The sequence below is a fragment of the Ambystoma mexicanum genome, chromosome 6q, assembly GCF_040938575.1.
Source record: "Ambystoma mexicanum isolate Mex_15411 chromosome 6q, UKY_AmexF1_1, whole genome shotgun sequence".
Taxonomy (NCBI): domain Eukaryota; kingdom Metazoa; phylum Chordata; class Amphibia; order Caudata; family Ambystomatidae; genus Ambystoma; species Ambystoma mexicanum.
The window spans coordinates 1,308,387,141-1,308,410,430 of NC_090937.1; the positions used below are offsets into that span (position 1 = coordinate 1,308,387,141).

Below are 23,290 nucleotides of genomic sequence, written 5' to 3' on the forward strand. Positions count from 1 at the left end.
AAGTCTTCCATTTCAAGATGGCTGTCGGCATGCATTTCCCACTGCCATCGTCTGGCCAACAGGCCTCTTCCAGAAATACCAAAAACGCACTTGAGAGCCATGATTTCTACTACATCTGCAGAGAACGCTGAGGTCTGTCCGTACCTTCTCAAGGTTCTACTGCGTCAATGAGTATTCCATGGAGGAGTCTTGAGCTGGCAAAGCAGTGCTTTGCAACCTGTTCGCATGAGGTGAGCGTTCCAGTGGTGAATAAATTGCTTCTGTAGAGCAATGCCTCCGGCCCATTGGTTGTGTTTATGTACTGCTATATAATTGTATTGAATGAGCATGTGAATCAATGAAAGATCCAGTGCTGGAGAAGCAATACGTTACTTTCCTGTAACTCCGGTTCTCCAGCATTGGTATCTTTCATGAATTCACATGCAGTCCTCCCTACTGCCCCTCCTGCTCTTCTTGGTTCTTACTGCCACACTATGTGCACTGCCATATCTGAAGAGTGCCACCAGTGGTGGAGCTAAGGTGATCTGACCCAAAAGGACACTAATAGAGTACTTAAGTGATGAGCAGTTTTCAAATTTAAAGGCAAATGCTTTATTAGCGAGGATTCGCAGCCTGATGACTGGGAATATGCAATGAGCATGTGAATCTGTGAAAGATCCTAATGCTGGAGAACAGGAGATACAGGCAAGTAATGTTTTCCTTTATATAGCGCTTTTGTCAAAGTGCTGTACATAGAACCTATTTACATGCAATGAACATTTTCAACTGAAGTTGATACTCATTTATCAACCTCAGAAGGATGAAAGGCTCAGTTTGCCTTGCTGGGATTCAAACCTGTGACCTGGGCTATCTTTTATTTGTTGGGTATTTATAAGGCGCCTATACACGTTTCAAGGCGCAAGCAGCTGAGCTATTTTACCATGGTGATGCATAGGATTTTCAAAAGATGTTTTTTCTTTTTATTTAGATTTACTGTTGATTGTAGTGTCAGTCCAGGGCAGAAATAAGTACAAAAAGACTTAAATATAAGTTTCAAAATCGTTTGTTTGTCCCTGGTGATCACCAATTTTCTTTTAAAAACATTTGTGACAGTTCCAGATAATGTGATCAGAAAAATGTTATCTTCACAGTGCAATTCTTTGTATAGGGTTGTTAGACCAAAGTGAATAGTTTTACTCTTGATTGGCTCTTATTGTAAATGTGGGTTTTGATCGCCTTTGAACACACAAAAACGAAGTCTTTGAGTCTTGGCCGTCATGCGAAATGTTAATGTAAATTAACATTAACATGTTTTCATTGCTAGTTTTTTTTTTATTGATCTAGTTTTGTTGCTGTATCTCTTCTGCAATTACCACACAACATGGTGGAAAATTATAATGTAACGTGCAAGGGAGAGCCAGAGTGCCGTTGAAGTTTTGGGGTTCCCAGAAATCGTGGTGCAGGAGTAACTTGTCCATATTAGACTGATTAGCTAGCTACTTAGAGCAGGTTTGTGCATAGGCGATGGAGGAAGTCTAGGGTGTGTGAAAGACCAGCCGATGCCTGCTGCAGTCCTCTTCTAAAAACAATAGGCCCTGTGCAGCCATAAAGGAGTCTCTCTATGCATGTCCCAGCACAGGTTGTCGGCTCAGCATCATTGACCAGTTTCTGGGGTTGGAGCCAGCAAGGAAGAAGAAAAGAAGTTTTAATGGAGCAGCCAGTATTATTCTCCAAACCCCAAACCCCACTATTTCTCAGACTATATGAAGCACAGCCACCAAAGTTGATCTCCAAATCCTGGATCCGTGGAGGAACAAATCCAGGCCTAGAAGATGCTGCTGAAAGTAGTGTTTCTGTTTAAGAACTTCCCCTGGTGACCTGGAGGCTTGCAGTCAATGCTTTATATCTTCCAACTGAATGCTCTAGTTCGGAGACCTCCAATGCTCCATCACTGGATGGGTGAACAGCATATTACATAAAACCATCCTCTTTTGTGACCAATCTTTGGCCTACAAACACCTTCACATCTTATCTCAGCAGTGCAGGAGTTCAGTCCTAGAGCAAATGCTCTCCTTAAGGTTCTCCGGCCACTGAGTCGAATGCCGCTATTTGCGCTCAAGCCAATGCACAAATGCTACTATGCTGTTTTATTTTGGTGCTAAACCTCAGCTGTGATTCATCAAGACAGAAGCATTGGAAAAGAGTTGGCAATATCTCTGGGAAGATGATTGGCAGTGCCACATGATTGGGAAAATAATCAATCGGTTAAGATTCTTGGCAAGTATAATATGAATCTGGCCAGTCTTTCCATACATTCAGTTTCCACAACTCCTAAATATCCTTTGTATTTCAATGACCCTTTGGTCTTTGAAGCAGGCAGAGACATGAATATATTCACTGTTTGTCAACTAACTGAGGATAAGTTTAAGAATGTTAGAAGCAAAAGGGGATTGGGAAATACTAAGTAATCTTTTGGGTGCTGAGTATGCTGTCTCACATTTGGGTGTCGCGTTAATCTTCTGTGTTTTTATTTTCTTTATGCTGTTCTGTATTTCTGCGAGAAAGCTGTGAACTCAAACCAGAATATTGTTTTTCTTTTATCCAGCTCATCAGAGTTGTTACCAGTTCTATAAAAGTACAAGGTGTCTTGGCTTATGCTTGTGTCCTGCTCTTCTACTTTGGGTAAGATAAAACAAGAACGCACATTGTTCTGTCATTTTCAACATGTTACCTATTTGGAATAAAATGTTACTCAATTCTTGAATCATGCGAGTGCTATTGGCAAGGGCACATGTTTGTACTGATCAGTTTAATTTGTATTGCATATATAGTCTGAGAATATTCTTTTGAAGGTATGGTGATCCAACCCCCTGGTAGTTTGTGTGCCAAGTCAAAACCTGTTTGTGTTGCCCTCTCCCCTTAGACGTTGTGTGATGGGGGAGGGAGAATCATTTTCTACATCCTGGTACCGAGGATGGCATCACTTGACTTTCATTGGACAGAGTGCCTAGGCCAGTGCTGTTCTAACTTTTTTGGCCTGGGCCCCCCATGAGCAAAGTTTGGGCAGGCCGGCACCCCCACCAAAAGTGCCAGCTGGACAGTATGTAGAAATTGCTATGAACTTTTGCGTGCCGTCACCGCACCCTACTCCCAGTACAGACCCTGGGCTCTCCCCACCCTACTCACACCACTATCCTAGTGTTGCCGCCCATCCTGCTCCCACCACAGTCCCATAACACAAGCATACACACATCCATACACATTTAAATTAAAAAATAAATCGCCATAAACATACCTTCTGCTGGGTCCTGCTCGTGGTTGCTAAAATGCCCCGCTCCAGGTTGCTCTGCCCGTATGTGCGAGAAGGCCCAGGAGCACCCCCTCGCACATACATACATGTATGCAGTGCCCCAGCCAGCATTTCCAATGAGCTATGCAAGGCTCGCAAAGCAAAACACCCCCAGCGTTGCATGGCTCAGTGATCATGTGCGGCTGGGGAAATGAACTGTCAAAGGCAAACAGTGTTTCCCTTTCACAGTTCAGCCAGCCCAGGAGCACTCCCTCAGCAGGAAAAAGCATCTGAGGGAGTGCTCAGTGTTTCACTGGGCTGGCTCCTTGGCTCCTCCATAATGGGTGAGGTGGCCAGTGGGTGGACGCCCCCTCACCCATTATGGATGAGCCGGCAGGCTTGGATGGCCTATAGGGCAGTAGGGCGATGACCGTACCAAAAATGCAAAATGCTAGTGTAGACCAGTCAAAATGGGCCACTTTTTTGGCCAATGTGGGCCAGTTTGACGAGTTACTTCACTATGCAGCTAGTAGTTTTGACCAATGTTGCTGAATAAATATTCTTTAAATATCACAATTTGTTTACATTTGAACAAAAAAACAACCCCTTGGGTACTATTCAAACAGTCTGTGACTAAAGGACTGAATATCCATTAGCAACTGCTGGCCATTTTTACATTGGTGCCTAAGACCGTTTTATGATCTAGTCTGACCATGTGAGCTGCCCCTTCCCATTTCCTCCAATCTAAAAAAAGAAAAAGAAAATATTTTTTTAATTTATTTTTTAAACACTTCATGCTGGGCTCTGGAAATCCACCAATAATAGATAAAGGCGATAAACAGTGGTAGTTTGGCCAGCAAGTAGTGGCAAGTGCTGGATATAGCCGACAGGGTATAACTGATAAGGTGGGCAGACTAACTGGGTTGGTGCTCAATGCCATTATTTATGATCAGCCGTATGAGTTTCTGCCCAAAATCTAGTCTCGTGAGAGAGGAGGAGTTTCTCAGCCCCTCCTTGCTTTGTCGGTTTTCATTTAGCTCTTCAGGGACCCGCAGCAAGAATACGACGTAATAGAAATTGCTCTTAATGGGTGCTGCGCTGCTTTCAGGCACAGGGCTCTATTCCGTGCCCATCTTAGCAACTCTGCTGACGGCCCCAAACCCGTGGGACTATTCTAGAGACAAATATCCCCTTCTGCCAAACTCCCCAGCAGGTCTTCGGGTCCCATGGGGCCACAGAGTAAGGGGCTTATTGCGCTCATGTTTTTTAGCAGAGCATTTAAAGTGGAAGCTTTTTGTAAGTAATGGTCCATTTAGAAACCTTTGTGTTGGACAAGGCGTTCAAATTAACAGGGGTTCATTTATTCTGAAAGCACATACAAAAACTTGTTTGCTGTCCAAATCTGTCGTCTTTGAAGAAAATTAAAATATGTGAACAAATAAAGTTGTAAACCATCCCGCTACTTTACATGCGTTTGCTTTTTAGTGTGTCAGATAAATTTATATATTTGTGGAATGTTAAATTTCACTCGCAGGTTCCCCTTTCACATTACCGTTTTTATGTGTCTTTAAGAAAGGCTACAAGCCATTGATCGTTTTGCTGGATAGTATTTTGGTATTTGTAGTCTTCAACATGGGGGGGGGGGAAATCACACAGCAGTTGTTGTACTCTTTCTGTTTAACATATTTCTATAAGGATATTTTGAAGGGATTGGTTCCTCCGACGTATAAAACATCTATGACAGGTAATCACCTCAGCTGTGCTGCTTCGGAAAGATTTTCGGCTCCTGCGTCGATGACGTCGATACCCTGTCCTCTCGGGCCTCTGTCGAACCGACGTCACCGGATGTTATATAAGTAGGACGCACAACGCCTGTAGCCTCAATTCCGTTTTTTCTGTGAAAGTGTTCGCTTCGGAGATCTCGGCGCGCCTCTGTTCTTCTGGTTCTATCGGTTCTTCAAACTTGGTTTGTGAAATGATCATGTCGTCTTCTTCCCCGCGGTCGGGATTCAAGAAGTGTCAGGACTGCTGTTCCAAGATGTCACTTACGGACCCGCACAACGTCTGCCCATGGTGCCTCGGCGAGGACCACGCTGTCAGGCTCTATCTTGCGGAGAGGTAGCACGTACACCTACCTCCCCGTTGGGTCGTGTTGCCTGGCTTGGTAGAAAACACAGGCCACGGCAACCTGCCGGGGAAAGAGGGTTAGGGCCTGATGGATTGGATAGGTAGGGGGAATTAGGGTAACCGGGAAAAGGGTAAGGAAGTGGTTATGGATAGGGAAGGCGGTTTTGGGAAATGTCCGCCTTGCTGTGCCCTGCTGGGGCTCCTGAGATCGGAGGTACTCCGCCCTTGCACACACTCTTACAACCATGCAGACTATGGCCCCAATTCTATAACACAATAATCAGCATTAACACCTTATGCAAAAGCGTTCCTGTCACGCTTTGGTTTAAACATTTCCTTGGTTGTTTCTCAATCACAACCTACTCATACAATAGCCCCCTGCAATTATTTCCAAGCACAATAATTGGAATAACCAAACAGCAATTAGCTTCGTTTGATGCTGCCAAGATGAGTTCAAGGCTGCTGCCCCAGTTCTTGCCATAGCACTACGGCGATGAAACGAGTTCTTGCTGAAAGTACAGCGGAGTCCCGCTACAAGAGAACCAAAAACAAATATGAGTTTAGGTCAAAGACCGCGTTCCCTCACACGGTACAAACATTCAATCTGCTCAGCGTTTGTAAGAAGCCATGTTACTTCACACGGAGTAAGTTACACTAGTTTAATGATCGGCATCTTGGCCTTTCCTGGGCCTTGTCCGACGCATCTACCTAGCGCCGAATCCTATTTTGCGCGTTTCCCCAAGGTGGGACTACACACACGGAGTCTATCAGTAGTTCTACAGCAAGCGTTCCTTTGCCGACGGCTTGTTCATAACAATGCACAGAAAAAGAGAAATGCACTTAATCTGCCAGGGTGCGCAGGGCTTGCAGTTTTCACAGTTGGGGTGTTTCCCCGCGGGTCGCTGCCTGCAGGAGCCCTCTGCCGACACATCTTCTCCAGGCCATGTCCTCTAGCGCAAGCGGGGATCCTTGCGCGCACCGCGCCCATGCGCAGACCATCGGGTGTTGTCCCAAATGTAGTTCTTTGGCTCGCGAGCACGCAAGCTTGCTGGGAATTTAAATTTGTATCAGTCCGGATGCCGGATAGTGCTTTCTGCTGTCCCCAGCCTGCCTCCTGCAATAAGGGCACAACAATGTCCTAAAATACAGCAGTTTGCACCACAGCAAGCCTTTCTTGGGTCCAGGCTGCTGCCTCTTATGCACCCAACCTACTAGTCGCCCCAAACCCACACTGGTTACTGTTGTGGCCCTGACACACGCCACTGATGACTTTGACGAATGCCAGTCTTTGACGTCAAAGGCCTTGCGGGAGCGAAAGAAGAAGCTGTCGGTAGGTATGGTTTCCAAGCCCCGTAAGTCGAAATCCACGGGGCTTTCGACCGACGATTCGAGGGGCGACTCTCTGTATCGTCGGCGTAAGTCCAGGGGGTCTCGGTCCCGGATTCCTCTGCCTGTTCGAGGCACTAGCAGAAGCGCCGTCACCAGTCGCCGTCCTCTCCTGCGGAATGGGATGCCTTTCGTAAGGAAATGTTGGTGATTTTCGAGCCGCAGGGCTCTGTTCCATCCGTGCCTTCGAGAGAAGCCGGCAAGGAACGCGCTAGGGCCACTGTTCGCACGCCTTCGGGCTCGGGCGGTCGGCGCGATCACCGGAAACCTTAGAGGTCCTGGTCGGACATGGTGGATCGCTCTAGCCATGCCCGCTCCAGGTCCCGGTCCTCGACGCCCTCGAGACCGGTAGAGCCTGTGAGCTCTTCTAAGAAGACGTCGACGCCATCAGCACCATGTCCGTCGAGGGACCCTCTCGAGGTTCTGCCTCCAAGGAAGTCATCTGCGCCAAGGCCGTCGAAGGGCACGCTCGGGGCACCGCCCTCGAGGTCTGTGTCGAAGCCATCGGCGCCACGCTGGACGTCGATTTTTGTCGACACCCTCAACGCCTTTTTTGGAGGCTTTACCAGAGGTACCCCGTGCATCGGCAGAAACCCTGAAGAAGGCCCTGAAGAAGTCGGTAAGGGCTGTATTTGAACCTTTTTCTGTGCCCTCATCCAGTGATTTATTGCAGCCTCTGGATTACATCGGAGGTGGATGAACGGTCTGAGGAAGGTTTGTTTCCTGATGACCGGTTATCTGGTCATAGCCAGTTGGAAGACCTGCGTCAGTCTTTGCATGACGCCAGTGGTCTTGATACCTCCCCGGAGGTTGAGTTTGGCAGGCCTGAGCCTGGTACACATGCTGAATCTTCATACAGACGACTCATGTCGACAGTGATGGAGTACTTGGGGTGGTCTGCGCCACCAGTGGATTTTCTGCAGGATGATCTGACAGATATCCTTGACCAAGGTCTGCCCACTGACCCAGTGCTGCCATTTCATATGGCTTTACAGAAAAGGGTGGCAGCGGCTTGGACTGCTCCTGGGTGTCTCCCGGCTATGAGCAAGTCGTTGCTGAAAAAATACCGTCCAGCCAGTAGCGACCCCTGCTACTTGACTACGCACCCCACTCCGGAGAGTTTGGCGGTGCAGGCGGCTATGGCCCCAGCAAAGCAGGCGTCGTACCAAACCATCCCTCCTTATAGGGACGACAAACATTTTGATGGCTGGGCGAAGAACGTGTTTTCTTCAGGGGGTATGGCTTTAATGGCAGCCAACTCCTTGTGTGCCTTAGCACGTTTCACTCATACACATTCCCGAAGGGGAGGAACGGGATGGTTTTCTTGCCCTCGTTCAGGATGGCAAGGATGCCATGTGTGAATCCGTTCAGACGGGTCTGGACGTGGCAGACTGTGTCAGCCTGTCCATGGCGGCGAGCACCGTGATGCACAGATTTGCGTGGTTGCAAAAGTCGGGGTTTGCTCCTGATGTACAAGCCCGGCTTCTCAACATGCTCTTTGATGGTGTCCACCTTTTTGGCAGCAAGGCTGACAAGAGCCTTGAGGTTGCAGACCTCCAAAGCAGCAGCAAAGTCTTTGAGCACTGCAGTTCGCCAACCTCTGCCTTTTCATCCTAGGGGACAGCAATGGAGGGGAGGTTCCTTTCGATACTACTCTTACTTTTCCTTTGGTAGATCGAGGGGAGCTGCAAGTCAAAGGGGCCACCGTAGGAGTACCAGAGGTGGAAAACAGGGTATTCGAGGTGCCAAGGCCGCTCGGGCAGTTACCTCTTTGCCCTCGGGCACTGCCGCAGCCACTTCAGCTCAGTCATGAGGCCATGTCCCATGGTTCGCCGGTTGGAAGGCTGGCGCAGCATCTTGTGGAATGGCGTGCCATTACTTCAGATGTGTGGGTTCTGGATAGCCCACAGCTACTCGCAACAATAGCAGAGGCCTCACAACAATCCACCATGGGATCTCTCTTTGAAGAGTCCGGATCCGCTCCTTGCGCAGGAAATCAAATCCCTGCTGGAGAAAGGCACCATAGAACTGGTGCCTGTAGCGGAGAGGAACAAGGGATGGTATTCCCCATATTTTTTGATCCCGAAAAAAGACGGGGGATTGAGACCCATCATGGACTTGCGTGGTTGGAACAAGCGCCTCAGGAAGGAAAAGTTAAAGATGGTTACTCTCTTAGTCCTCCAGGCCCTTCAACTTCAGGACTGGTTGGTTTCTCTAGACCTCAAGGACGCTTATTCATGTGCCGATTCATTCTGCGTGCGGGAATTTCCTCCAAATGGAGCCTTAGGGGACGTGTTCGTAGCGGAGTGGTCCTACCCACTGCTGTACGAGTGTCCTCCAGTCGCCATCATTCCGCAAGTGCTGCAGAGGTTACGGAGGTTCGGTTCCTGAATGATCCTCATTGCTCCGGCATGGGCCAGGAGAACGTGGTACCCGGACCTTCTCAACATGGCCATCTCCCCTCCACTCCGTCTTCCCTACCAAGACGATCTGCTCTCACGGGAGGGGGGGGTCCGGTTCTCCATCCAGAGGTCAAGTCCCTCAACCTTAATTCTTAGCTTCTGAAAGGTTGCGTTTTAAGGATTGGGACCTCCCTGAAGAAGTGATGGAGGTGTTGCTTTCGGCCAGAAGGCCTGCAACAAAGTCCCTGTACCGTTGCCATTGGAGAAACTTCTGCGACTTGTGCAGGGTTAAGAATGTGGATCCTTTTCCATGTGCTATTCCTGTGGTTCTGTCTTTTTTGCTTTAGTTAGCCCACAAGGGCCTGCAAGTGGGTACCATTAAAGGTTACCTGGCGGCGCTGTCAATATTTAAGCGCTTGTCTGAGGAGTGTCCGGTTGGGATTTGAACCTGGTTCTAAAATTCCTCATGGGAGCTCCGTTTGAGCCTTTACATTCTTGCCCTTTGAGACTGTTGACCTTGAAAACGGTATTTTTAGTTGTGGTTACTTCCGCTCGCAGAGTGAGTGAGTTGCAGGCACTTTCCGTTAAGCCACCTTTCAGTGTTCCATAAGGACAGGGTTGTCCTTAGGGATCGTCCTTCTTTTCTTCCAAAAGTTGTCGGAATTTCATTTAAGCCTCAAGATCATTCTTCTGGCGTTCTATCCTCCTCCGCTTCCTGGTAAGGAAGAGGAGAAACTTCATAGGTTGGATCCTAGGAGAGCTTTAAGTTTCTACATCTCACGCGTGTTTCGGGTCAGAGTGGACGATCAGCTCTTTGTAGGATATGCTGGAAGGCGTTTGGTACAAGCTGTTACTAAACAGATTTTGTCTAGATGGATTATCTTGACAATCTCTGAATGTTACCGCTTGGCGGGTAAGGACCCTCCGGTTGGTTTAAGGGCCCATTCTACTAGGGGTGTGGCTGCCTCTACTGCCCTGCAGAGGGGTGTTCCCATTTGTAACATTTGTGAAGCAGCCACATGGGCCTCTGTCCATACTTTTGTGAAACACTACTCCCTGGATTCTATCCATGGGCAAGATTTGGCCTTTGGCAAGGCGGTCCTCTATTCTGCAATTTGATTGAGCATTCTAAAATTCTAAATTCTTTTTCCACCTCCTTATGTTGGTACTGCTTTGGGAGTCTGTCATAGATGTGGAATATGTTGGAGGAACCAATCCCTTCGAAGAACAAGTTACTTTCTTAACTGGTAACGTTCTTTCGATGGGATGTTCCGACAACGTATTCCACATCGCTCCATCCCTACCTGCCCCTCTACAGAATTTCTTATGCGATTGAAGCTTTAGTTTCCGCAAGGCTTTCTGTAGTCATTCTGGCAGAAAATTGGTGCCACACGTTCTGGGGAAAAAACTACAAATCAGGCTATGGGCATCGTCCGTCCTACTATTTGCATCCGGGTACGTCGGCTTGACGGAGGCCCTCGAGGACAGCTCATCGACGCAGGACACGCTGAAAATGTTTCCAAAGCAGCACAGCTGTGGTGATAACCTGTCATAGATATGGAATACGTCATCAGAACATCCCATCGAAAGAACGTTACCAGGTAAGAAAGTAAGTTATACTTTAATGATGATGTGTGTACTGTTCAAGTCCTTTTGATAAAACAGCATATTGTTGAAAGCCAAACGGGGAGGTGAGGAGGGGAAAGGATCAGAGGGAAAATTGGTTTTGATGATTTACCACGTCCATGGATGTGGGAAGAGAGGTTGCTGGATCAAAGATGTTGTTCTACCTGGTCCTTTGCTGATTTTGAGGGTACATGTGGGTTGATGGTGTCAGTCCACTTTTTTCAAAGTGCAGACACCATCCCCTTTGGGTGTTTTTGAGGCCAGCAGCGAGTTTGACCACCAGGATTTTAACCCAGGTGCTCAAGCTCCTAGGAAGCACACTTATCAACTATACAACACGAAAGTGTCTTCTAACCAAATGTCTTGTATTGGTATTTTGTTTTCCATGGAATATTGTAATTCAGATTTTGGGGTTTGAAAAAACTTTTATACTTTGCCAGCAACGTTATAAACAAATCTCCACTATGTGGCTATTTGGGTATTGATGAATCATTTTTTTAAAGACGAGACTCATTTGTATTGTGCATTTTCTTTTATTTGGAAAGGCCAGTTGAATTAAATGGGTTTATTTGGTTTTAAAATATGTTCAGTCTCTTTGCGTATGTTTATGAGCCCCCCACTTATTTTGGACTTGTGCCCTATTGATAACATTAGAAGACCTGCAGAATTGCTTACTCCGACTGCCTCAGTACCTTCCCAGTAAATAGAATTGGCTTCTATTGCACTATAAGGCAGTCCTGAAGCAAAGGCACTTTAGCTAGGCTTGTATTACTTACTGGTGATCCTTATTACTCTTAGCTTTGCTGTGCCTCGTCACAGTACTTTGAGGTACCCACATCAATTGTCAGGAATCCTTCTTTAATTTCCATTCTTTTTTTTTTTCCTTCCTGCACCCACCCTTCCCAATCGAAGTATAACAGCCACAGTGTCACAGCATGCCATAGTTAATGTCCACACCTTTTTGCTTATTCCATCCATGTGGGCAAGTGCAGCAGGAGGCAAATACTGTGACAAGGAAAAGCAAGACTAGGATTAATGAAAATGAAACACAAGTAATCTGAGCATTACTCCCGTGTTGCTCCACCACCGATGTTTTGGGAATTCTCCAATAAGTTGAATCTCAGTGCACACCTGCACACCTAGAATTAACACGCCAATACCAAAAACATCTCATTTTTCCTTCTGCAGATTTAGTCGATAGTGTCTAATGAAAATGCGCGGGTCTACCTAGGTGACAGCTTGGCAAATGTCCTGAATAGACACCACTTGAGCTTCCACCCAAGAGGCAGCAATCGATCCGATCCTCCCCAGAGTGTTTGGCAGGAAAAAGGCTTTGGTAACCGGTGAAGCCATGGAAATTGTGTTTTTAAAAAAAAACTTAACTCTCTTCTGATCGGATCTACTGCTGCCTTCCTGCCAGGCCACAAACCTGCAAACGTAATGAACAACCTGTTGGATATTCTAAGGGGTCCTGATTTCTCCAAATACGTTCGGGAATCCCTTCTCACATCTAAATTATTCCATTCCATCTCTTCAGGTGAAGAAGGATTTGGGAAGAAAGATGGAAAAATGATCTCCTGATGAAATATGGGTACTGCCTTGGCTGGATCGCACCAATGAAACCATGCCTCCTCCTGCACTGCTGTATAAGACATTTTGCAGGTTAAGGCACTTATCTCTCCCAGTCTAGTAGAGGTGATGGACTCTAAGACTACTTGCTTAAAGGTTAACAACTTTAATAAGATCTCCTGTAGTGGCTCAAAATGGCAATCTTGTGAAACTCATCATTAATGGGAGATCACACAGGGTATTATCAACACAGCGACAGGTCTGGATGGAGAAAAATCTTTCAGAGTTTGTTTACAAATTATATATTACGATCTCTTTCCAAAACTCCCTGTATAAACCGATATCTTCCCACTGTGCTCCTAGTGTAGCTATTGCCAGCCCCAGTTAATACCTCCTCTTCAATGAAATGAAGATGTTCTGGAATGCTGCATTCTAGGGCCAGAATCCCCTTCTCAAACTAGCTTTGAAAATGATCCAATGCCTAACATACACTCTGAGTGTGAGGGACACTTATAATTTTGGACTGCCTGAGCTAATTCTGGAGATAACCCCTCGAGCTGCATTTTTTGCCTCTTGCTAGGGAGAATTCTTAGAAATGTGCCAATTCCCTCCACCTTAGAGACCCCCAGCAACTTTGCTGGATTTTGAGAGAATTGATATTTTTTTAACCTGGAGAGATAGACCCTTTTTCCAACTCTCATGTATTTTAATGTGAATTTTACCTCTGTTTCTTTTGGTTATGGAGTCTGACAAATGCCATAGGCATGATCTTTGACATTATGTCACCCAGCACCTTCAGTGCAAATGGCATTGGGAAGTCTTCCAGATTTCCCCAAGGTTTAAATTAATTTCTCTGGGATAAGCTACTGTTTCCCAGAACAGTAAAGTGAAATTGACTTTACTTACCATTGTAACTTTTTCTAGACCCAACACACACTATCTTACAATAGAGTGCTGGAGGGGTTACTTAGTATCCCCTGTGTCTAGATCCTCATGTAACATTTTTATGTTGGTCTTTCCTCACTGAATGGCTGGTGGCAGTGTTTTCGTTTTGTACTACCATGGTTTGCATTTACTGCGGCTGTTCGCAGCCTCCGGTAAAGCAACCGCGGGAGCCATCGTTTTCAAAATGGTGCAGAGCCATCTTTGACAAAATGGTCCCCAGTCTTCTTTTTTCGCCATGTCTTTGTGGAAAGGTCCTTCTAGAGATTTTCTCTGCACCAAACCAGGTTTGGTATCTTTGTTCATTTAGCCTTTGGCGAGATTCAGTAGTGAAACCCGCCTCTGGCTCCAGAGTGTCTGGGGTAGGCAGGAAGTGAGGGAGGGGCCCTGTGGTGATTGGCTGGCTGACTGTCCGGCAAGGACAGCCACCCTGCTCGGTGAGTGACAGCTAGGCTGGAATGAATGGGAGAGAACTGAATAAAAATCGAGTCTTTTGGTTTGGAAGGTAGAGTCGACCACTGGACGAAGGAACCGAAGAAGTGCTTGAAGACGCCTGCTGCAACTCCTAGACCGTTGGTTTGCCCGGTGAAGCCCTGCTGCAGTGCCGAAGCGCCAAGTTTGCATCGACAGAGAAGCCCCTGCAAGGACTTCTCCCTTTGAGTTGGTGGGACCAATCAACTCCAAAGTAAGCCACTTGGACATCCATCTCGGAGCTGGTTGAATTTCCACAGAGTTGCTGCTGGAAACCGTATAGCCAGGGAGAGGAACACCAGATTGTGTGCGTTGCTTTTAAGCTGGCGTAAAGCTTTTGGAAGATCCTCCGGACTCCCAAGAAGCAGGACTGACTAAGCCTGAGCCCCCTCAACAGAGTCCGGTACCCCAGAAGCAAGGAAAGCCCACCTCAACAGCCAGGAACCGTGTTGTTGCTATTTGCGGTAGCCGCGAGAAGCTGAAATGCGAGAAAGTGAAGTTTGCCGGTTGCAAGTTTTGACCGTCCCAGTGCAGTGCTGGAGTCCCACAACGTCCTCTCTCTTGTCTCCACGACAGAGGCCCAGGAACAGCGAGATCTGCAGAGCTGCACAGGAACAGAAGTCCTCAGCTGCATCTTTTCTTCATTGCTAAGGTACTGTAAAACAAGTCTAAGAGAACTTACCTCTTACTGTGGATGTGCTTGTAACTTCTGCAACTCACTTGTCTAATCAGCTTGTGGCTCTAGAGGGTACTGCATTCAAGCTTTGCCTAACACCTCTCAATTTCCAGTTCCCCCATACTGGAATTTTTAGACCTCTACATCCCTGAAATACTTTGATGGGATACTGATGACCTGTGTAAATAGTTATATCTAGGATATAATAATTATTATAATTGTTATTTTATAGTGTGCTTAATACCAGAGATTGGTTTCTAAGCGCAAGATCGGTATTTGAACCTGTGTTGCTCTGCGTTGTCTTGCTTCCAAGACATGCGTGTGTCCCCTGAGCTATCGCCCCCTCCACTCCCACCTATGGGGAACCAGTGCGTGGAGCAGTGGAAGAGGAGAAAAGTATAATGGAGCCTCTGGCCACACTTGAGTTTTCACATTCTGCTGTAAGGTGAGAGTTCTAATGTTGGCATCCCCTCCCCTAGACCAACACCGCCCAACCCCTGCCACTCCTGAATCCCACCATACACCAGAATTCTCTCAAGCTATCTTGCTTACTAACTAACACCAAATCGGTCTCCAAAATATAAACACATCTTGGAACTTCTATTCCTTGAAAACCCAGACATCCTATTCATAGCTGAAACCTGGTTCAACCCATCATGCACAAGGCCTTTCTGCCTGGATACTCCCTGCTCGTACCTAACCGGTCCAGCGGGGCGGGGGGGACTAGGATCCTCCACAAGCAACACCTTTCAGTTAAATCCACTGATAACCTACCTTTTAGCACTGAATGTGAATCTCTTCTTACAAAGTTCCAGCTCAGCCCTTCTTATCTCACAGGTTCCTTTTCGTATGTAGGCCACCCGGCTATGACCTGAACTTTGCCGACTCCCTCTCAGTCAATCTGATCCAGCACCCTTTGCTCACTAAGCTAGGATATTTTCATATTTGGTTTGATGCTCCTGCCAACCGTATGACCCGATCCCTCACTGACCATTTGGAAGCTCTCGGCCCAACACAACTGATATCCCACCCAACACATATTGCAAGGCACACCCTCAACGCATTATTCTGCACTTCAGACCTAGTATCTCCACTCCCGCCTCACCCTCTTATCTGGGCGGATCACCATGCTATACACTTGTTGCTTTCGCACCACTCCTCTGCACCCCCCATACCCCACTTCCAGCAACCCTCTCTGGAATAAAATCAACCCCAACCTGACCATTTCCCTGCTACAATACACTTCCTAATCTCTCACAAGGAAGGACACCCCTCCATTGAACCCTATGCTCAATGACTCTCCAAAGCTGACCCCCCCTCACACTGACCTGTTGCCCCTCTCAATGATCAGGCCCCTATCCCAAGTGGGTACACCCCTTCCCTCAAATCTTTCAAAACCCTCAAGCATCACGTAGAGCAAACTTGGAGGACCAGCCCCACTCCACAAAACAGCATTTACAGGACTGAACAGGGGCCTACCTGTCCGAAATCAGGAAAGCCACAAGAAACCCTATGGAAATCAAAATTTCCAAAAATATTAGGGGAATTAAAATCCCCTAGCGGTCTAACCCCCTCACCCCCCTCACCCCTTTCCCACACACAAGCCTTCTGCGATGAACTATCCAACCACTTTCATAACATTGCGCTGGATAGACTGCACCATCGTTGCCAAAGTAGCTCTGATTGCTCCCTCGAACTCCTGCCCTCTCTCAAACCCAAACCCTTCCCTGCACTCCCTACCAGCCCTCTTAGTTCACACCTATTTTCCCAGTCAGAATTCCACAAACAACTAGCACTTAGCCGACTCTGGCTCCCCAGGAGACCCTTACCCCACCCTCTCTTCTAAAAACGATCCTTACTACCCCCTGTGCAGGCAAGAGTCACCTTTTCCAGCTATAACTCTCATCTGATATCTTCCCAGAGGGCTTCAAAAAAATCTCATGTCAAACTGCTACTCAGAAAATCCTCCCCCCAATTGCCCCTCCCTTTGAGCTACTGCCCAATTTCTAACACCCGCTGTATTTCCAAACTAATAGACCGTGCTGCCTATAAGCAACTTGACCTCTTCACAGAAGCCAATAGGCTACTAGACCCAGCCCAATCGGGGTTCATACCCCTTTGTGCAACAGAATCCTCTCATGTCTCTATCTGGGATGACCTAAAAAGAACAGCTGATTTAGAAGGATGTGCTGCACTCGTCCTCTATCTATCCACGGCCTTTGATGCGTAGGGTGAGAAGCCTGTTTGTGAGTGTTGTGTGATCGATAGTGTCAAAGATTCTGCCCTCAATAGGATCTCCTCATGCCTCTACAATTGCTCGAAAATCATTCTCCTTCCATCATTCTCCTCCATCTCTCGCCCCATTCCAAAAGGGGTCCCACAAGGAAGTTCCTTGTCAACAATCCTCTTCAACTTCTATCTTAGCCTGTTGCCGAAGCTCATCCGCTCTCACAACCTTAACTGCTACAATTATGCAGACGACACACAGATCATTTTCAAAATTCTGAAGACTTCAGCCTTCCCCCTTCCTGACCTCACCTCTTCACTCTCGGCTATAGAACTATGGATGACAGCCATCCACCTTATCCTCAACCTGGGCAAAACTGAAATCCTAATATGTGGCAAATCTGCACTCATTACACATCCTATATCATGGTCACAATCCCTAGAGTCCCACTTGCTGCATCCACATCCGTATCAGTTCAGAAAACTCCAACAAATACAAAACTCAGCAGTCAGACTCCTCCTTGTCCTCTCGACCAGAGAACATGTCACCCCCTCCCTCCGAACACTACATTGGCGAACTATTGGCCAAAGAGCGACCTTCAAAGGCATGTCCATCCCTCACTGATCCCTCAACAATACGGGATCTGAATTCCTACAAAGAGATCCACTACCAACCCCCCAGAAACCTCTGATTGGGCTCAGCTTTGCTGCTCACTATTCCCCCTTACCGCTCCACTAGAATTGGTGGGAGCTAGGATAGAGAAGGCCGATCCACTATCTGGAACTCTTTTTCATATCCGCTGCATAGAATACTACCTTTCCTTCAAAAATATCCTCAAAACCAGTCCACCCAAATTCCCATTTTCACAGCGGCCCCGACCTCGCAGCACCAGGTGGTGCAGGCCATTACCACAGTAGACCCGACCTCACACACTATCAAACACCAACCATGATCTTGGTTTTTGGGCACCACTAGACACACTGCCCAACATCGTGGCACCTCTCCCCCCCGGAACACCCACAAACCACCAAACACACAAGGACAGCATCCATCAACATACCATGATACACATCCCTAAGCAAGTACGGAAAATGAACTAACTACCTGCCATTGCAGCCTTCCTGGGTAGCATAAGCCTCCCACAAGCCCCTCTGTCAAGGGCATTATGGTGGCCAGGAAATCCAACCTATATGCCTACTGGACCTTGGCCCACAACAACTAGTCTTGTGACTGTCCCTAACACCCGAACTGCATCAATAAGACAGCCTGCTCCCATACTCTCCCAGATTGATTAGTCACTGCACCGGTTATGCAAACAAGCAATGGCAGGTAGTTAGTTCAATCAAAGATGTTGTTCTGATAGAACTACATCCCTACTGCTTGTGGATTGTGGGGGCGGGCAATGCAGAATTGTGTGCCATGACCAGGTCTTGCACATGGTGGGCAGGTGGGGGGTTTATTATGTGTTGCACCTGAACACACTTGTGAAGTTGCCCTGAATTGCAATGGGCGATGGGTGGGGGCGTGAGGGGTAGCCGGATATCGCCTTTGGATGAGCTGTAGGGTTGGCCATTCATGGTACTTATAACAATAGCGAAGTATTAGCACGTGCACACTATTTGTGAAGATTTGCCACGCTCTCCACCTGGAAGAGTTTGGCCCCTGCTCTACTAGTGGTAATTTGTGAAGGCTAGCGTATGTTGCTAAACATTTGTCGCAGCCGCAAGAATAGTCCGATTAGGTAGAGTCATAGGCACATCTACAACAAATCTCCATCCGAGTTTCTAGATACGTATAAACGCACCGCTCGGTGGACACCAGCCGCAGGCATGGCTACCCGCACACATTGGAATACAGCAATGACTACAACCCATTTCCGTCTTGCTGGTCACATAATAGTCCTACCTACTTATACCAGACTATGCCTCAACACCTCTGCCATCAGTATGCAGCGATGACCTATGAAATATTTGGGCCAGCTGGACACAACAAGTCTCTTGCACTCGCGCTTCCTCATGACATCCCTCCTGGCCCCCCATTCACATGCCTGAACTCGTGGGCTGCTTTTTACCAGAGGCTGGCCAGCTCTGCTAAGCCTTATTGTGGCCAAATGTATTTGCGCATTCTAAACCAACTCTGTGATTTCCCACATTTTGGACTTTGGTCCCCAAGGGCGTTCCCACCACCAACGCATTGGGACTATAGTAATGGTAAATATTATCTCAAATCTTCTGCATGCTGAGCAACGCATTCCTGCTTTAACTCCCCAGTTCCTGATGGGAATACCCTGCTCAGTTAATCTACCTTCAAATTGTCCTTGCCCCTGATGTGCACTGGTTTGACAGAAAAGAGGTCAGTCTCTACCCATTGCTCGAGGTCGCTGGCCAGCTTTTCCGGATGCCTGGAATGAGTTCCCTCTTCCCTTTTGATGTATGCCATGCCATAGTGTTATCTGGTAGACTGGTCACCACTTTCCCCCTGCAGGAATAGAGAGGAGGACTATACGGCCCATAGAGCTGCCGCCAATTCCTTTCATTTTGAGGAATGGGTCATTTCTATTTTTCTTGATGTCCATCTATTCCATCTCACTGTCATTGGATATAAGAATGATCGGCAAGGGCTTCAGGCATGCCCATGGAATCTGATAGACACAAGAGGCCATATTCCCCTGTATTTGTAGAAGCTCTCTGTCACCTGAGATATGGCCAAGAGAGCATTGAGAACTGCTAGTAGGTGGCAGAGGAGCTCTGGTTACCCTGTCAGAGTGCGGAGGCGGATTTGGGTCTGAGAAGCCCATGTAATTTGCCACTGAATCAAGACAGAAGCCACTGGTTCTTTATTTAGGTACTTTCCCTTCTGATTCTCTTTGTGGCATGAGACCGATCCTCACCACTCCGAAATAGGCCGAAGATGCAGAGAAGAGACCTTGGAGATGTTGGTGGTATAAGAATCGATATTCAGCCTTCCATCCCAGCTCCCCTGAGTACAAGACTCGGGCTTCCTCAAAGAGCGGCTCTTTTCCACAATGTACCTCTCTGCTGTTTCAGTTGGGACAGACAGAGGTGTCAATTAAATAAGAGCGGGGAGAACACACACCACAATACCAATGCTGCAAAGGAATACAAAGATATTAGACAGTGTTTAGATTTATGCAAGTGATTAGAACAGTTGAAGTAATTGGGGAACTACCTAGATAGATATTGGAGTGGAGCTTCCCCGGGTTGATCTACAAGGAATAACACAAATGAGTGAAATGGTCTAAATCAATATCGGTTCCAACTATAGATATGGAATTGATAACAAGTGACCTGAGTAAGGATATATGGAGGAAAAGGAGTCCAGGATACTGAAGGCAACGACAGGAGAAAATAACAAAAAGGGATGTTAGTATAGGGAAGTAGCCCCGAACGGCACGAGGGACGCACTAGTGCCGGGTTGGTGCAGTTCAGGAAAATGTTTATATGCACCTAGGAACAATCTCACAGGAAAGTCACTCAATGTCCCAGAATCCAACAGAAGACAATTATCCAAACAAGTCGTGGAGGTAGCCAATAGCAGAGATGGGAATAGTCAATCAAGTATGTACCCGAGTACACGAGTATAGCTGAGTAGCTGTAGAAATGATCCGGATAGTAGACAGCAATTTGGTTCTGAATGCAGAGTGGCAACCAGGAATAAGTACCGCATGAGACAGAAGAGAGCCGGATCCAGTAGCGTTCCGAGTCCAACAACCAGACGAGCACGACGGGAACAAAGGAGGAGACGAGGCAATCCAAAAGTCAGGCAAAGGTCAAAACCAGGAGTTCAGATGAGGAATCGTGTAGGGAGACACGAAGAGGAAACCGTGTGTAGCTTGTAACGCTAATTAGCAGCAACGAGCCCCTTGGAAGACAGTGGTTTTATAGTCGTAAGAGGGGCGTGGCTTGCTGTATGTCTTCCACGTACAAGACGTGTCAGGTGACCCGGAGTGCGTCGACGTTTGTACAGACGCCATGGTAGCCTGTACCTGGTCCATAGAGGAGCTTGCAAAGAAGTCGTATTCTGCAAGAAGGCCTGCGGGGAAGCCTGAAGTGTAACAGAGACTAATTCTGGGGATGATTCTGAGGAAGATCAGCATGGAGAGCTTGAAGAAGAGGATGGGGGGAGGGCGTTTATGAATTTCTTTATCTTAATTCCTTCTTCTCTAATCAGTCTCTTCCCGGGGATACCAGATCTTCATTTTCTTCTGGCTCTCTGAAGATGAGAAACTGGAGGACTGTACATCTGCGTATACATGTTTGTTTTTTTGAGTGCTTCCCTATATCTGAAGAACACTCTGCTGTCTGCCCACAAGCAAAGGGGAACCAGGGATCCAGAATTTACATATTAAGCACCATCAAGCGCATGTGTGAAAGTGAAGTGGTCCCCCAAACCAATATGGCTGTCGTTACTGCTTGTTTTGCTCTGGTAGCCCAACTCTTCCAACAATCTATACCAGCCTCCCCCGTCTCATCTACCCACTGAGATGACTCTGCCACACAAGGCTAGTTTACTGTACACTCATGCTCAGTCTCTAGGACCTAGCGTAACTCTTCATCCTCCTGAGTCATGTCGGTAGCTTAGCTATGACATGCTATAACTAGAGGACCTTTCCCAGCAAAAGCCCAAGGAACGTCTCCTCATGGGTACTCCAAAGCCCAGTCAAGAAGTTCTGGACCGTGTAAAGGTGTCGACGAAGGAAGCTGACCCAAAGGTGGCATTGTGGTGGCTATAAACCTTTTATAGTAAAAAGAAACACTTACTATCCTCATTTTCTAAGAGGGGTTTCCCTGCCTCAAACTATTACTAAAGGATCTGTCAGAATGTCAGTCGAAATCATTCTCCACTGTCCTGTGTGACAAACTACTATCCCTTACACTACAACTAAAGAATAATCCAACAAAGTTCCTTTTCCAGGAGATTCTCCTGGTATTTGGGTGATGTTCCCAAAATGTCTCTTGCACCAAAGAACATACAAGGGGGAATGACTTCCTTCCCTTGTGGTTCCAACAAAACCTTTATACTACACTACCTTTGGGACCAAACAAATGACTCTGCTTTTCTCCGGTCTGCCAACAGGATTTGAAACTCCTGCAGATGGTGTCAGCAAGTGTTGCCGCCTCTGTCTGGGCTTAACAACTTCTTCAGTCCATTGTCTCTTATTATTCATGGTTGCCAGTCCTGCCCCTCCGGATTGTCAAAGTCCTTTGTTTCTTTTGACAGCTTGATCTTCATGCCTGCTCTGGGTTGAACTTGTACAAGGACAGCCAGTTATCCTCATGTGCTCTTCTTCGTCCTAATACCTCCTGCTTTGAATGTATTTCATGCATTACAATAATACATTGGTCTACTCTCAAGGAAATGGCTTGTAATGGAGGGGGGAGGGCTAGGGATTGTTGCAGTGTGACGTTACTCAATGTGCTGTACCCTAAGTGATCATCCTTGTCCCCAGAATGGGAGTCCATGTGGTCCTCCCGCATTAAGCCACCCTTAGGGGGGAATATTGGGTAGCAGTAGCACCACTGTAACCTAATGTTAAAGGGCGCCCCTTTGGGGAGAAGTGACTAAACCTGGCGAATCATCACGCCAGAGAATCCATTCTTTCGGTACCCCTCCAAGGCCTGAAGGGAGAGGATAGTTGTTGCACAAGACAGTCCAGCAGCCTTCCTGGGACTCTGCCCAAGACGGAACCAATGTTATCAGCATGTTGGGACACTGGGGTGTTGTACACCTGGTAGGAGGGGTGAAACATGAACAAAAAAATTGAAATAAACGAAGGGTTCCTGACAATTGAGCTGGGTACCTCATAAGTAAGTACTGGGGCGAGGAAGAAGGAAGTAGAGGTGAGCTCACTATGGGTTTTGAAAATAAAAGCGTTGCTTGGAGATTAATTTCTTTGACAGTCAAAATAATCATCTAAATTTAAAGGTATATTGTTAGTTTGGACAATATGGCCAAACATGTACACCAAAATATATTGTGCCACATATGTAATAACTGTTAGAATGCATATACTGAACGTCAGTTTATTTGATTGCTGCGGATATTATAGAACAATTTTGTGACCTAATTTTCTACAATGAAAATAAGTTGGCCCTACACAGAATTTGCCACCCAGTGCCCTGCAGATCCTAGGACTGACTCTGAGGGCAAGTGCCCCCTGGTGTTACAGCATTCCCACGTTATCTTGTGCTGTGTTTTTATGGTGGCGTCATTAAGTTGGTTAGCACAGTTATTCAGAGTAATTAACAGAGTGGTATCATTAGGCCTGACAGCCACACATCGGCGCCTTAAGAAGAGCACCTTCAATTGTGGGGGGCAGGTGACGCTGAGACTTTAGCGCTCATCCAACGCCTCTGCGCGAGACGTGCTGGGTAGGCGCACTTGCGTACACCACTGTGCAGTGGCAGAAGGCTCCATTCAATTTAGTTTATCATTATGAATTAATGTAACTTCCATGTTATTCAGGAATGGACTTGTAAATTGTACACCTGTGTAATGAGTTACATGTTAGAGAAAACGTTCTTCCCACTCGCATACACTAAGAGATAGTGCCTTGAACTTCCCTCAAGTGATAG

General features: G+C 47.0%; 1 protein-coding gene across 2 annotated transcripts in view; it reads left to right on the plus strand.

The window, feature by feature from the left end:
* TAPT1 (transmembrane anterior posterior transformation 1) overlaps positions 1-23,290 on the plus strand; it is a 596,742-nt gene that overhangs the window by 417,026 nt on the left and 156,426 nt on the right. For both annotated transcript variants that reach the window (XM_069631915.1, XM_069631916.1), the window contains exon 12: positions 2,585-2,661. In XM_069631915.1, the coding sequence (XP_069488016.1) occupies positions 2,585-2,661 (77 nt within the window). The remainder of the gene's footprint in view (positions 1-2,584; positions 2,662-23,290) is intronic.